The following is a 12,744-nucleotide window of genomic DNA, read 5'->3' as shown; positions in this document are numbered from 1 at the left end:
CTCTTATCACTTAAGAATTCACAAGGGTTTTAGGATCTCTGTGGCAGGAACCAGGGACAGATACGAATATATATGTATTTCTTATTACAAATCACAATATCATAGACATGATTCCTGAAATTTTCATCATTAGTGGAATATCACCACAGCACTCATTTACTATTTAGTAACTGTGGGAAGGGGAACACAGTTACTTATTATTTTCTATTAATACTTTAGTTAAAATTGCCCCATTAGACACTGAAAAATTAAAATGAAATGTTACGATAGTAATCTTTGTGAAAAGTGGTAATTTGGGAAAGAGCATATCTTAAATTATCCCATGGACTTCAAGAGCATGGAAGGAATGTTGTCGGGATATCCTGAGCCTCCGTGCACCAAACACTTGAAAAATTGTGGGTCTCTGATTCAATGGTGAAGAGTGAAACCTAAGCAGAAAGTGAGATGATGCAAAACACTAACTGTATAAGTTAAATAATGTACTATCATGTACAATTCATAAAATGTGATGAAACAGGCACTTTGCCTCTATGGTCTTCCACTCAAAAACATATAGCCCCAGTCTAATCAAGAAAAAAACACCAGATAAATCCCAACTGAGGGACATTCTACAGAATACCACACCAGTATTCAAAACTGTCAAGGTCATCATTAACAAGGAAAGTCAGGGAAATTGTCACAGTCTAGAGGAGCTTAAAGAGACATGACTACTTAATGCAATGTATAATTCTGGATGGGATCCTGGAATGGAAAAAGGACAGTAGCAGAAAATTTAGGAAAACTGAATAAACTATGGACTTTAGTTGATAATAATGTACCAATATTGGCACATTAATTGTAACAAATATGCCATGTTAGCTATGTTAATAACATGAGAAACTGGGAGATGAGTATTTGGGAGCTGTATCATCTTTGCAATTTTTCTGTAAATCTAAAACTCTTCAAAACTGTTTATGAAGAAAATGTACAATGAATAGATCCCTGATATACTTAAATTGTTGACAGGATTAAGCTTCCATTTATGGTTTTCTTTATTTTTGTCTTTTACTTTTGTTTTCCCCAATTAACTTTAGAACACTTTGATAGACAATAAAGGAATTAAGCCTGTGTACAAGTTAAATTTCTATTGTTTTTATGCAGCTGTAGATTCTCAGATACTTGAAATGGCTATTGAGTTTGTAACCCAACTTAAAGAAATTAAATACTGTACCTACTTGCCTGCTTCACAGTTGTGTTTTGTTTTGTTTTGCTTTGTTTGAAGCCATTTCCATTACACCATTAACAATTTATTTTATCAATCACTGTGACCAGTTCTAGCAATGAAAGCAGCAAGTTCAATAATGTCTTTTTTTTTTTTTTTTTTTTTTTTTGCGGTACACAGGCCTCTCACTGTTGTGGCCTCTCCCGTTGCAGAGCACAGGCTCTGGATGCGCAGGCTCAGCGGCCATGGCACACAGGCCCAGCCGCTCCGCGGCATGTGGGATCTTCCTGGACTGGGGCACGAACCTGTTTCCCCTGCATCGGCAGGCAGAATCTCAACCACTGTGCCACCAAGGAAGCCCCAATAATGGTTTTAATCAAACTAAATATTAGCTCACTAATTTTTCCACTTGTTGAAATATAAATTTTCAACATTCTTTTCCAGTAGGGCACTTTTCCCCCATTCACACAGTGTGTATTCACCATATTCACTTTTTCAGGTTTTTAGAGTTCTTGCCAAGGTTATTATGATAATGTCTATCTCTAATCTGGTAATTCCTAATCTACATATTACTCACTACAGCTTGTGTTTTTTTCCCAAATGGCTGGAGTCAAGCTGAGAAATAACACAAATTAACCTACACATATGTTATACTTCTTCTAAATCTCCAATCTCCTTTTGCCAGAAATTAAATATTTGCTTGATTTAATTTTTTGTTTTTAATTCCTTCATCAGCCAACCTTTGGTAAGAATGAGTACATTAATATCACAATTACAGAAAAATGGGTGAGAAAAGAAAGAAGACAAAAAGCTCTAGATTATTGCTCTATAACTCTTAATCAAACTTCAGGACTGATAAAAATACCAAGTGCAATGGAGTATTTACTGATCCTGTGTAGCCTGAGAGGTTTCAAAGTACTGGAATTCTCTCCATTTAGCCAAAGTGAAGCCAGGAGTGAAGTTATTTTGTTCCACAAATATTATCAACATTCTCCAGAATCTTATTTCACTTGGATCCTCAAGGGTTGTGTAGGGAAATCCTTAGGTGGCTTTTACATTAAATGAGACAATAGGCCTATTCTGAAATAAATAAATATCTCAAGTTTGTCTTGTAAGATTCAAAATAAGTGTTCTAAAAGACTACAATATTGCTTACCAACTTTGAAAAGTGGGTGAAAAGATGTGCATTTCAAAGAACTATATTGAAGGGACTGAGCAAACAAAAAAGTAAGCTAACTCATCAAAATGTTCCACCAAAAGGTGTATTTTACTCTAGATAGATTTAGAAAACTATTTAAAATAAAATAAAACCTTTGACTTTTGAATTAATAAACACACACAATGAATATGTATCTTCATTTCTCAGAGCTTTATTAATACCTATATTAATGAATAAGAAAGCATGCAATACAGAATCTGATATTGAACAATTAATACACATTTGCCACTGGACTACATACTGCCATCCTGGGCCATACAATATCCAACCGTCTCACTTCCAAAGTATGGCTAGAGCTGCTTTGGGATACTGTTCACTTTCAGATGCTGTATGATGTCACAGAGGAGGAATCTTCTCGAAATACAAACATAAATACATATTTCATAAAATTTCAAGTATTTTAAGCAGGGATAGCATAAATTTCACACATTTTATTTGTAAAAGTATCACAGACAATCACTAAACAATTGCCTTCATTATTTTTGTTTTCATTTGTGCACACACATTTTTCTGAGTGGCCTTTTCATTTTACTACTTTTACTGATGTCAACTTGTACTGCTTTTAAAAATCATATTTACTGAAAGCATATGGATGGTTAGTGTAAGAAAGCTACTATGAATGAATATTTTAAGGCCTCTGCATAAAATTGCTCTGGTGTGATAATTGGCATGTTAATGTAAAAAGTTTCCTGTCCAAATATAGTTCAGCTTCTCTTTCTCCCATGTTTTCCAGGGCAATTGTGCCAGTTGGAAATAGGCAAAATAGTCTAATGATTGTGAGAAAAAGTTCATCTATATATAACCATAAATTTGGTTTGGAAAAAATATGAAAGAGGAAAGACAGGAAATGATAACTATAGTGGAAAATATACATCAGAAGAATATAAAAAGAGAAAAGATTAAACAAATAGGTGTTCACAAATGTGGATTAGGAGATATACGCACATTCAGACTTAATATAAACAACAAAAAACTAATGTTGAAATATACATGTGAGTAAAACTTAATTTTCCCATGACTTTAATGAAAGTGTGTGACAAATATTGGTTTGAGAAGGCAGAGGCTCTTCATAACTGTCACCAGTACACAATAGCACTAATCATTTAGCAACCTTTTTTTTTCTAACCAAATTTACATTACCAAAAATAAAATGTTAAATAATTAGATGAGACTACACAAAATGTACCTTCTAAATGTATTACATTGTTTGTACCATATGTAAGTTTGTTTTTAGTACACTGACACAGTATTAGCTAAAACTTGAAGATAAAGTTCAAGGAAAAAATATGTATGCACTTAGCATATAAGATACACAGTGTTTGAATACATATTTACAAATGTGGTATATTAACATTATAACTAGTAAATTAATGATCACATGTAACTGAACATGGCCACAAAATAGAACAACCAGTCTGACTAAACATATTATTACCATCCTTGTCATTCAGTTATAAGTTCTTATTTCCAACTAAATCAAATCTTACTTTTTTCAAGGGAAATATTTTTGGTTGATGGTAAAATAAGACTTATTGGAGTTCCAGGACTAAATTTTTGCACATTAAAAAAGCCATCTGTGAGTTTTGTCAACCTACAGCTCTGTCCATCCACTCAAAGAAAGAATTTGCAATGTGATGAGAAAGATCTCATCAGATCTGAAACCTTGGACGTTACAGGTTGCCAAGTCCAGACCCAGTGGAAGCTTAGGAAGAGAATGCATAGAGGAGCATAACTGGGCTCACACCCCTTGCCTCTTTGGCTACTTTGAGCCTGCTTCCATTCAAAGCCTCTCTGGTACAAACACAGAAGAGGGTGCCCAGTCATTTAATATTCTAAACACAATCTAAGTCTGACTGTATAATCAGAGTTAGAAAGGACAATAAAAGCATATTTGTTCATTCCTATATCTCTAGGAAAGGTATCAAAACTTCACAAATTTTACATGAGGATTTAAGAGCCACCCATATAACTCAATAAATCACACTATCAGAAAAAAAATCCCAAATATCTAACATTGATTTCTATTCTGATTTTCATTAACATAGATAGTAACTATTCATACTACTGACATTATTTGTCTTTCAGTTTCTCCTTTTTATCTCTTTTTCATTTATTTCTTTTTGTGTGTGTAGATCTTAACTAATAATGTGGAGAAGAAAATGTAGAAATAACTAAAAAAAGAAAAAAAATAGCACATTATCTTTGCAAGCTTTAGAGGAAAAAGCATTCTAAAATCTACTGGAAGCACCGATTTTGTCATTCTAGGTTTCTTTATCTTCCCCAGGTATAAAATCTTCATTAACCATAGCAACAAGAATACCAACACATATACATCGTCATATTTCAATATCTTCACTTTCAAACATCATCAGTCCTTCAGGACTCACCTGCATCTGGAATACCAGGATGCTCCAAATCCCTTTGAATATAACAAACACAAATGAGGGAAAAAAATCAGTAATACTAACTAATTTGAAATTTCAGTAATTAAACTCTAGTAGTTAAAAGTTAAGAAGTTCTACACACCAAATCAGATATGATTTAAAGAGCTTCATAATGGGAACAATATATTCTCAAAATGCTACGTAACCTGCTGGGCACATGAAGAGAAGCTTTCTCAACATTCAATGGAAACTTTCACCAATGAAACTATACATTTACCACAGTTTATAATACAACATTTACACACAGTTTAATCATAAATTACATATCTTCAAGTTACACATTACAAAGTCTACATCTAATTTAAGCAAGAAGAAATATTCACTCCCCCCCCACACACCACAACTAAAACATCAATTGTCTCTTGGTTTAGCGTAATACTGAAATAAATATTTTCAGTTTTGCTATGGATGAAAATTAAGTTGATGGTGTTTCGGTAAATTGATCAAATGTGCACATAGAAGACCACGGACAGTTAAGAGGACAAAAAATAAAATAAAGAACAGACAACAGAAGGAAACTAATGTTCCCTAGGAATACTCATGTATTCTTTGCTTAGAATGACATATATTGTTTCATATATGAGATTTTGTTGGTTTATTTTTGTGTGTGTGTGTGTTATTGGGGTATTTCTTTTCAACCCCAAGAGGCAGTCATGAACCCCATTTCTCCCTCTGCACATCTCCTTAAAATTCTATACTGTAACACATTTGATGTAGATTTATAATTATGTCTCTTGAAAAGTTCCTTCCTGACTTTCATCTTGTTATCAGTGGTTTTCTTCAGTAGGTTGACAAAAATCCCTTAGTCTTATAGGTTTAGTATGTGGTTTTATCTACAGTTATGTTTATTTTAATTAGGAGTTGAATACATCCACCTTCTTTATGATTTTCTAAGCTGTTATATACAAATTTCAGAAGATAAAGACCCAATTAATAATGGAATATAGGCTTAAAATGACAGATACAACATGATTTCTGATGCACTTTACACTAAACTACAAAGATAAATTTAACACAAAAAGAAAGAGGCCCTTTTTAGCAAACAATTGCCTAATTTGGGCACAGTTATTGCACTTCAGTGTCTCGAACTCTACTAAAGAGTAGAGAAATAGGTTATAGACGTAAATCTGTACAGTTTTTATAAGTTCTTTACTGAAAATGTATATACAAATTATATCAACAATATATTCTTAAAATAAAGGTAGAAAACATAAAAAACAGACAGAAACAAAAAATATAAGAGATATCTCCACCCCCTATTGGTCATTTTTGCAGAAAAACTAATAACAAAAAAGTGGAGACAACAACAAATATCAAACAAAAAGACAAACAAAAATGCCACCGTACTTAAACCTTCTAACAGTCTAAACAAAAGTTTAGATAGAATAAACGTACTCTTGGAAAATCAGATATTTGTTAGTTTTCCATTAGCTATGTACTGGGTCCACAAAAAACAGAATGGAAAAAAATCAGTAATATTGTACATGTTGGTAAAAATAAATGAAAAAATACAGTGCACCAGAAATAATATATACTATATATTAATATATGCCATGATAAGCCTTTCTGTACAAAAGGGTGCAACTTTTTTTTCAATTTCTTTTATTTTTAAATACACATCCTGAATTAATCAAATTGTAAATTTATTTTTAACTTTTGACTAAGGGTCTAGCTCTAGACTTGATTCTGGTATTGGTTTCTATTTACATAGCTATTTACAAATCTAACAATTTGAAGTATTCATTGAAATTGGATCTTAAACTTTGATTATATACATCCTGTTGGAAAATGTGAAGTAGCTGTTTTAGTTTTATAAAGGATGTTCTTCCATAGTGGGAGAATCACCCCTAGAGGGTCTGGCCTGCTGCCCTGGAGTGAAGGTTTTCAAGGGAATGACTTTAATTGAATCATCACTAGGATGAAGTCTTTCAGACATGGCGTAAAACTGAGATCTTGTACTACCTTGTGCTCCCTGATCAAGAGAAAGTAGTCCATCAGGGCCAGCACTTTGCCCCCAACCTTGCTGCAGACCCATTGGTGGTTGTGCGGGGCTACAATGGAGGGCAGCAGCCTGTGGCAGAGGAGGGCTGCAGTGGATTGTGGCAGCCTGTGCTAGGGGAGGGCTGTAGCGGAGGGCAGAGGCCTGTGCTGGTGAAGGGCTGTGGCGAAGAGCAGTAGCCTGTGCTAGAGGTGGGCTGTGGTGCAGAGTGGAGGTCTGTGCTGGTGGAGGGCTGTGGCACAGTGCAATAGCCTGGGTCACCGGCGGACTGTGGCAGAGCACAACGGTCTGTGTCACTGGAGGGTTGCGCCGGCGAAGAGTGGTCTGCGTCAGGGGTGGGCTGTGGCACAGAGCAGAGGTCTGTGCCTGTAAAGGGCTGGAATGGGTCAGAGAAGCTGGCATCCAGCAGGCATCAGAGTGGCCCAAGATGAGACATTCTTGAGTGCAGTTGTCAGAGGCCTCTTCCAAGGTTGGTTGAACAGTTATTTCTGCAGCTGTTAGGGTGGGAAACAAATAATAAAATTTATGTTTCAAAGGCATATGTTTAATAGCTACTTAAAATAAATCATATTGTTACAGGAACATTTAATAATCTGTATATAAATGCATCAGAGACTTCTAATATTTTCACGATTGGTACTTGATTTGTCAAGAAATAATTCTTACAGTAACATAAATAGCCAGGAGTGGGAGGATGGCATTTCATTTCTATAATTAGGATACTTTGGTTTAGTCTCCCAAATGTAGATATTTTAAATTATGTTTGTGACTGGGAATGGAAGCTGTGGTCATTGATCACTACACACAAGTCAGTTGAAATATGGTCCTAACACAAAGAGACGACATGAGTGAAACCAGTCACAGAATGGTAAATGGAAAAACCAGTCACAGAAACATGTAATTAACTAACCAATTATAGCTAACGGTTTGGTTAAGAATCTAATTAATTAATCTGAGAATAAATCTAAGAATCAATTAGGTTAATTTGGAAACATAGCTTATTGAACTCTAAGATATGTCTTTTAGTTTCCAGAATGAAATATAGCTGTAATTATCTTAGAGACAATTGATTTCTGTATTCCTCATTTTCTGAAATCATGGCAAATCAGTTTAGCAACATAATTAATTACAGATCCAAAATACTTAGCTCTAAACTACAATACTTTTTAAAACTCCTTTATAAGATTTCTGTAACATTTTCAAATTTCCATAGGTATGAAATATCAATAAGTATACCATACAAAGACTAGCCAAGTAAAGATAGAGTAGCTATATCAATGTAAAAGTTGACTTTAAAGCAAAGAATGCTACTAGCGATAGTGAAGGATATTACATCATGACTTTTTTTTAAAAAAAAAGGTCATTTCTCTAAGAAGACATAACAATCCTAAAAGTTAAAAATAGAATTCACGTTCCTATAAGTCCTCAACAGGATATAGAGTCCAGGTACTGGCATTATACTATCACACTTAAAGCCAAAGAATAGTATATATCAGAAGTGATTCTCATTAATAAGGCTAATTTTCTCCATTAGATAACCATTTACTTTTCTTCATTTAGAAGGCACTTTAAAAATGTCCCTATGAGCTTAACATTTAAAATATTCTATATTTTTGCACAATTATATTTGGGAAGTATTTGGAAAGGTAGAGTGTTATATATTTCGGGTGACATTAAATCATAAAAGCATGCATGGAAATATATGAACATACATACAACTATACTTTAAAACAAAATTTAATTTCCTCACCATCAGAAAAGCAACTGATCTGGCAGCTTTAAATTTTACAACACAAGAATATATCATAATTTCAACATTGAGTTATTTGCCTCTTTATGATGAGGAAACATACCAAGTCATTTTCACTGAAATATATGATTTATAGAAATTCCTTTTTTAACAGCTTTATTGAGATATAATTCACATGCCATAAAGTTCACTCATTTAAAGTGAATAATTCAATGGTTTTTAGTATATTCACATAGTTGTGCAACTATCACCACAATCAATTTTGGGACATCCTTATCAGTCCCAAAAGAAACCTGGTATCCATTAGCAGTCACTGACCACTTCCCCCCAAAATCCACAGCCCTAAGTGACCATTAATGTACCTTTTTCTTCGATAGATTTGCCTATTCTAGGCATGTAATATGAGTGGAATCCTTTAAATGAAGTCTTTTGTGACTGGCCTGTTTCATTTAGCATAATGTTTTTAATGTTCACCCACGTTGTAGCATGTATCAGCGCTTCAGTTATATTTTTTATTGCTCAAGATTACACTTTGTATGATTATACCACATTTTATTTATTCATTCATCAGTTGATGGACATTTGGGTTGTTTTTACTTTTTGGTTATCATGAGTAATGCTTTATCAACACTGTATAAAAGTTTTGAGGGAGGGGAAGATGGCAGCAGAGTAAGATGTGGAGATCACCTTCCTCCCCACAGATACACCAGAAATACATCTACACGTGGAACAACTCCTACAGAACACCTACTGAACACTGGCAGAAGACTTGATACCTCCCAAAAGGCAAGAAATTTCCCAGGTACCTGGGTAGGGCAAAAGAATAAACAGATACAAAAGGATAGGGATGGGACCTGCACCAGTGGGAGGGAGCCGTGAAGGAGAAAATGTTTCCACACACTAGAAGCCCCTTAACGGGTGGAGACTGTGGGTGGCGGAGGGGGAAAGCTCTTCTCCGTGGAGGACAGCGCAGCAACAGGGGTGCGGGGGTCAAAGCGGAGAGATTCCTGCACAGAGGATCAGTGCCGACCGGCACTCACAATCCCGAGAGGCTTGTCTACTCACCCACCAGGGTGGGCGGAGCTGGGAGCTGAGGCTCGGGCTTCGGTCGGAGCTCAGGGAGAGGACTGCGGTTGGCAGCGTGAACACAGCCTGCAGGGGGTTAGTGCACCATGGCGAGCCGGGAGGGAGTCCAGGGAAAAGTCTGGACCTGCCGAAGAGGCAAGAGACTTTTTCTTCCCTCTTTGTTTCCTGGTGCGTGAGGAGAGGGGATTAAGAGCGCTGCTTAAAGGAGCTCCAGAGACGGGCGCGAGCTGCGGCTAAAAGCACGGACCACAGAGACGGGCATGAGACGATAAGGCTGCTGAGGCCTCCACCAAGAAGCCTGTGTGTGATCACAGGTCACTAACCACAGCCCCTTTCTGAGGAGCCTGTGCAGATCGCCACTGCCAGGGTCCCGGGATCCAGGAACAAGTTCCCCAGGAGAACGCACGGTGCACCTCAGGCTGGTGCAACGTCATGCTGTCCTCTGCTACCGCAGGCTTGCCCTGCACTCCGTAGCCCTCCATCCCACCCTGCCTGAGTCCCCGAAGCAGCTGCTCCTTTAATCCCGTCCTGTCTGAGCGAAGAACAGACACCCTCCGGCGACCGACGCGAAGAGGCAGGGCCAAATCCAAAGCTGAGCCCTGGGAGCTGTGAGAACAAAGAAGAGAAAGAGAAATCTCTCCCAGCAGCCTCAGAAGCAGCGGATTAAAACTCCACAATCAACTTGATGTACCCTGCATCTGTGGAAGACATGAATAGACAACAAATCATCCCAAATTGAGGAGGTGGACTTTGAGAGCAAGATTTATTATTTTTTCCGTTTTCCTCTTTTCGTGAGTGTGTATGTGTATGCTTCTGTGTGAGATTCTTTCTGTATAGCTTTGCTCCCACCATTTGTCCTAGGGTTCTATCTGTCAGTTTTTTTTTTCTTTCTTTCTTTAAAAAATTTTTTTTTCTTAATAATTATTTTTTTATTTTAATAACTTTATTTTATTTTATCTTACTTTATTTTATTTTATCTTCTTTCTTTCTTCCTTTCTTTCTTTCCTTCCTTCCCTGCTTCCATCCTTCCTTTCTTCCTTCCTCCCTACCTCCCTCCCTACCTCCCTCCCTTCTTTCTTTCTTCCTTCCTTTCTTTCTTCCTTTCCTTCTTTCTTCCTTTCTTCCTTTCTTCCTTTCCTTCTTTCTTTCTTTCTTTCTTTCTTTCTTTCTTTCTTTCTTTCTTTCTTTCTTTCTTTCTTTCTTTCTTTCTTTCTTTCCTTTCTATTTTGTCTCTCTTTTATTCTGAGCTGTGTGGATGAAAGGCTCTTGGTGCTAAAGCAAGGAGTGAGTGCTGTGCCTCTGAGGTGGGAGAGCCAACTTCAGGACACTGGTCCACAAGAGACTGCCCAGCTCCACATAATATCAAACAGAGAAAATCTCCCAGAGATCTCCATCTCAACACAAGCACCCAGCTTCACTCAATGACCAGCAAGCTACAGTGCTGGACACCATATGCCAAACAACTAGCAAGAAAGGAACAAAACCCCACCCATTAGCAGAAAGGCTGCCTAAAATAATAAGTCCAGAAACACACCAAAACACACCACCAGATGTGGACCAGCCCACTAGAAAGACAAGATCCACCTCATCCACCAGAACACAGGCACTAGTCTCCTCCACCAGGAAGCCTACACAACCCACTGAACCAACCTTAGCCACTGGGGACAGACACCAAACACCATGGGAACTATGAACCTGCAGCCTGCAAAAAGGAGACCCCAAACACAGTAAGATAAGCAAAATGAGAAGACAGAAAAACACACAGCAGATGAAGGAGCAAGATAAAAACCCAAAAGACCTAACAAATGAAGATGAAATAGGCAGTCTACCTGAAAAACAATTCAGAATAATGATAGTAAAGATGATCCAAAATCTTGGAAATAGAATAGACAAAATGCAAGAAACATTTAACAAGGACCTAGAAGAACTAAAGATGAAACAAACAACAATGAACAACACAATACATGAAATGAAAAATACTCTAGATGGGATCAATAACAGAATAACTGAGGCAGAAGAACGGATAAGTGACCTGGAAGATAAAATAGTGGAAATAACGACTGCAGAGCAGAATAAAGAAAAAAGAATGAAAAGAACTGAGAACAGTCTCAGAGACCTCTGGGACAACATTAATCGCACCAACATTCGAATTATAGGGATTCCAGAAGAAGAAGAGAAAAAGAAAGGGACTGAGAAAATAGTTGAAGAGATTATAGTTGAAACATCCCTAAATTGGGAAAGGAAATAGTTAATCCAGTCCAGGAAGCACAGAGAGTCCCATACAGGATAAATCCAAGGAGAAATATGCCAAGACACATATTAATCAAACAGTCAAAAATTAAATACAAAGAAAACATATTAAAAGCAGCAAGGGAAAAACAACAAATAATACAGAAGGGAATCCCCATAAGGTTAACAGTTGATCCATCAGCAGAAACTCTACAAGCCAGAAGGGACTGGGAAGACATATTTAAAGTGATGAAGGAGAAAAACCTGCATCCAAGATTACTCTACCCAGCAAGGATCTCATTCAGATTTGATGGAAAAATTAAAACCTTTACAGACAAGCAAAAGCAGAGAGAGTTCTGCACCACCAAACCAGCTTTACAACAAATGCCAAAGGAACTTCTTTAGGCAAGAAACACAAGAGAAGGAAAAGACCTACAATAATGAACCCAAAACAATTAACAAAATGGGAATAGGAACATATATATCGATAATTACCTTAAATGTAAATGGACTAAATGCTCCCACCAAAAGACACAGATTCTCACAATGGATACAAAAGCAAGACCCATATATATGCTGTCTACAAGAAACGAACTTCAGACCTAGAGACACATACAGACTGAAAGTAAGGGGATGGAAAAAGATATTCCATGCAAATGGAAACCAAAAGAAAGTTGGAGTAGCAATTCTCATATCAGACAAAATAGACTTTAAAATAAAGACTATTAGAAGAGGCAAAGAAGGACACTACATAATGATGAAGGGATCAATCCAAGAATATGATATAACAATTTTAAATATTTATGCACCCAACAT

At 36.6% G+C, this 12,744-nt stretch overlaps 1 protein-coding gene across 1 annotated transcript in view; it reads right to left on the bottom strand.

Moving 5' to 3' along the window:
• Positions 1-2,559: 2,559 nt before the first annotated feature.
• PCDH11X (protocadherin 11 X-linked) overlaps positions 2,560-12,744 on the bottom strand; it is a 705,712-nt gene continuing 695,527 nt past the window's right edge. The window contains exon 6 of the mRNA XM_033405540.2: positions 2,560-7,357. Within this exon, the coding sequence (XP_033261431.1) occupies positions 6,675-7,357 (683 nt within the window). The 3' untranslated portion in view covers positions 2,560-6,674. The remainder of the gene's footprint in view (positions 7,358-12,744) is intronic.

The sequence above is a fragment of the Orcinus orca genome, chromosome X, assembly GCF_937001465.1.
Source record: "Orcinus orca chromosome X, mOrcOrc1.1, whole genome shotgun sequence".
In the NCBI taxonomy this organism is placed as follows: domain Eukaryota; kingdom Metazoa; phylum Chordata; class Mammalia; order Artiodactyla; family Delphinidae; genus Orcinus; species Orcinus orca.
Note: the sequence above shows the minus strand (reverse complement) of the source record. Positions and strands in the feature narration are given on the sequence as shown.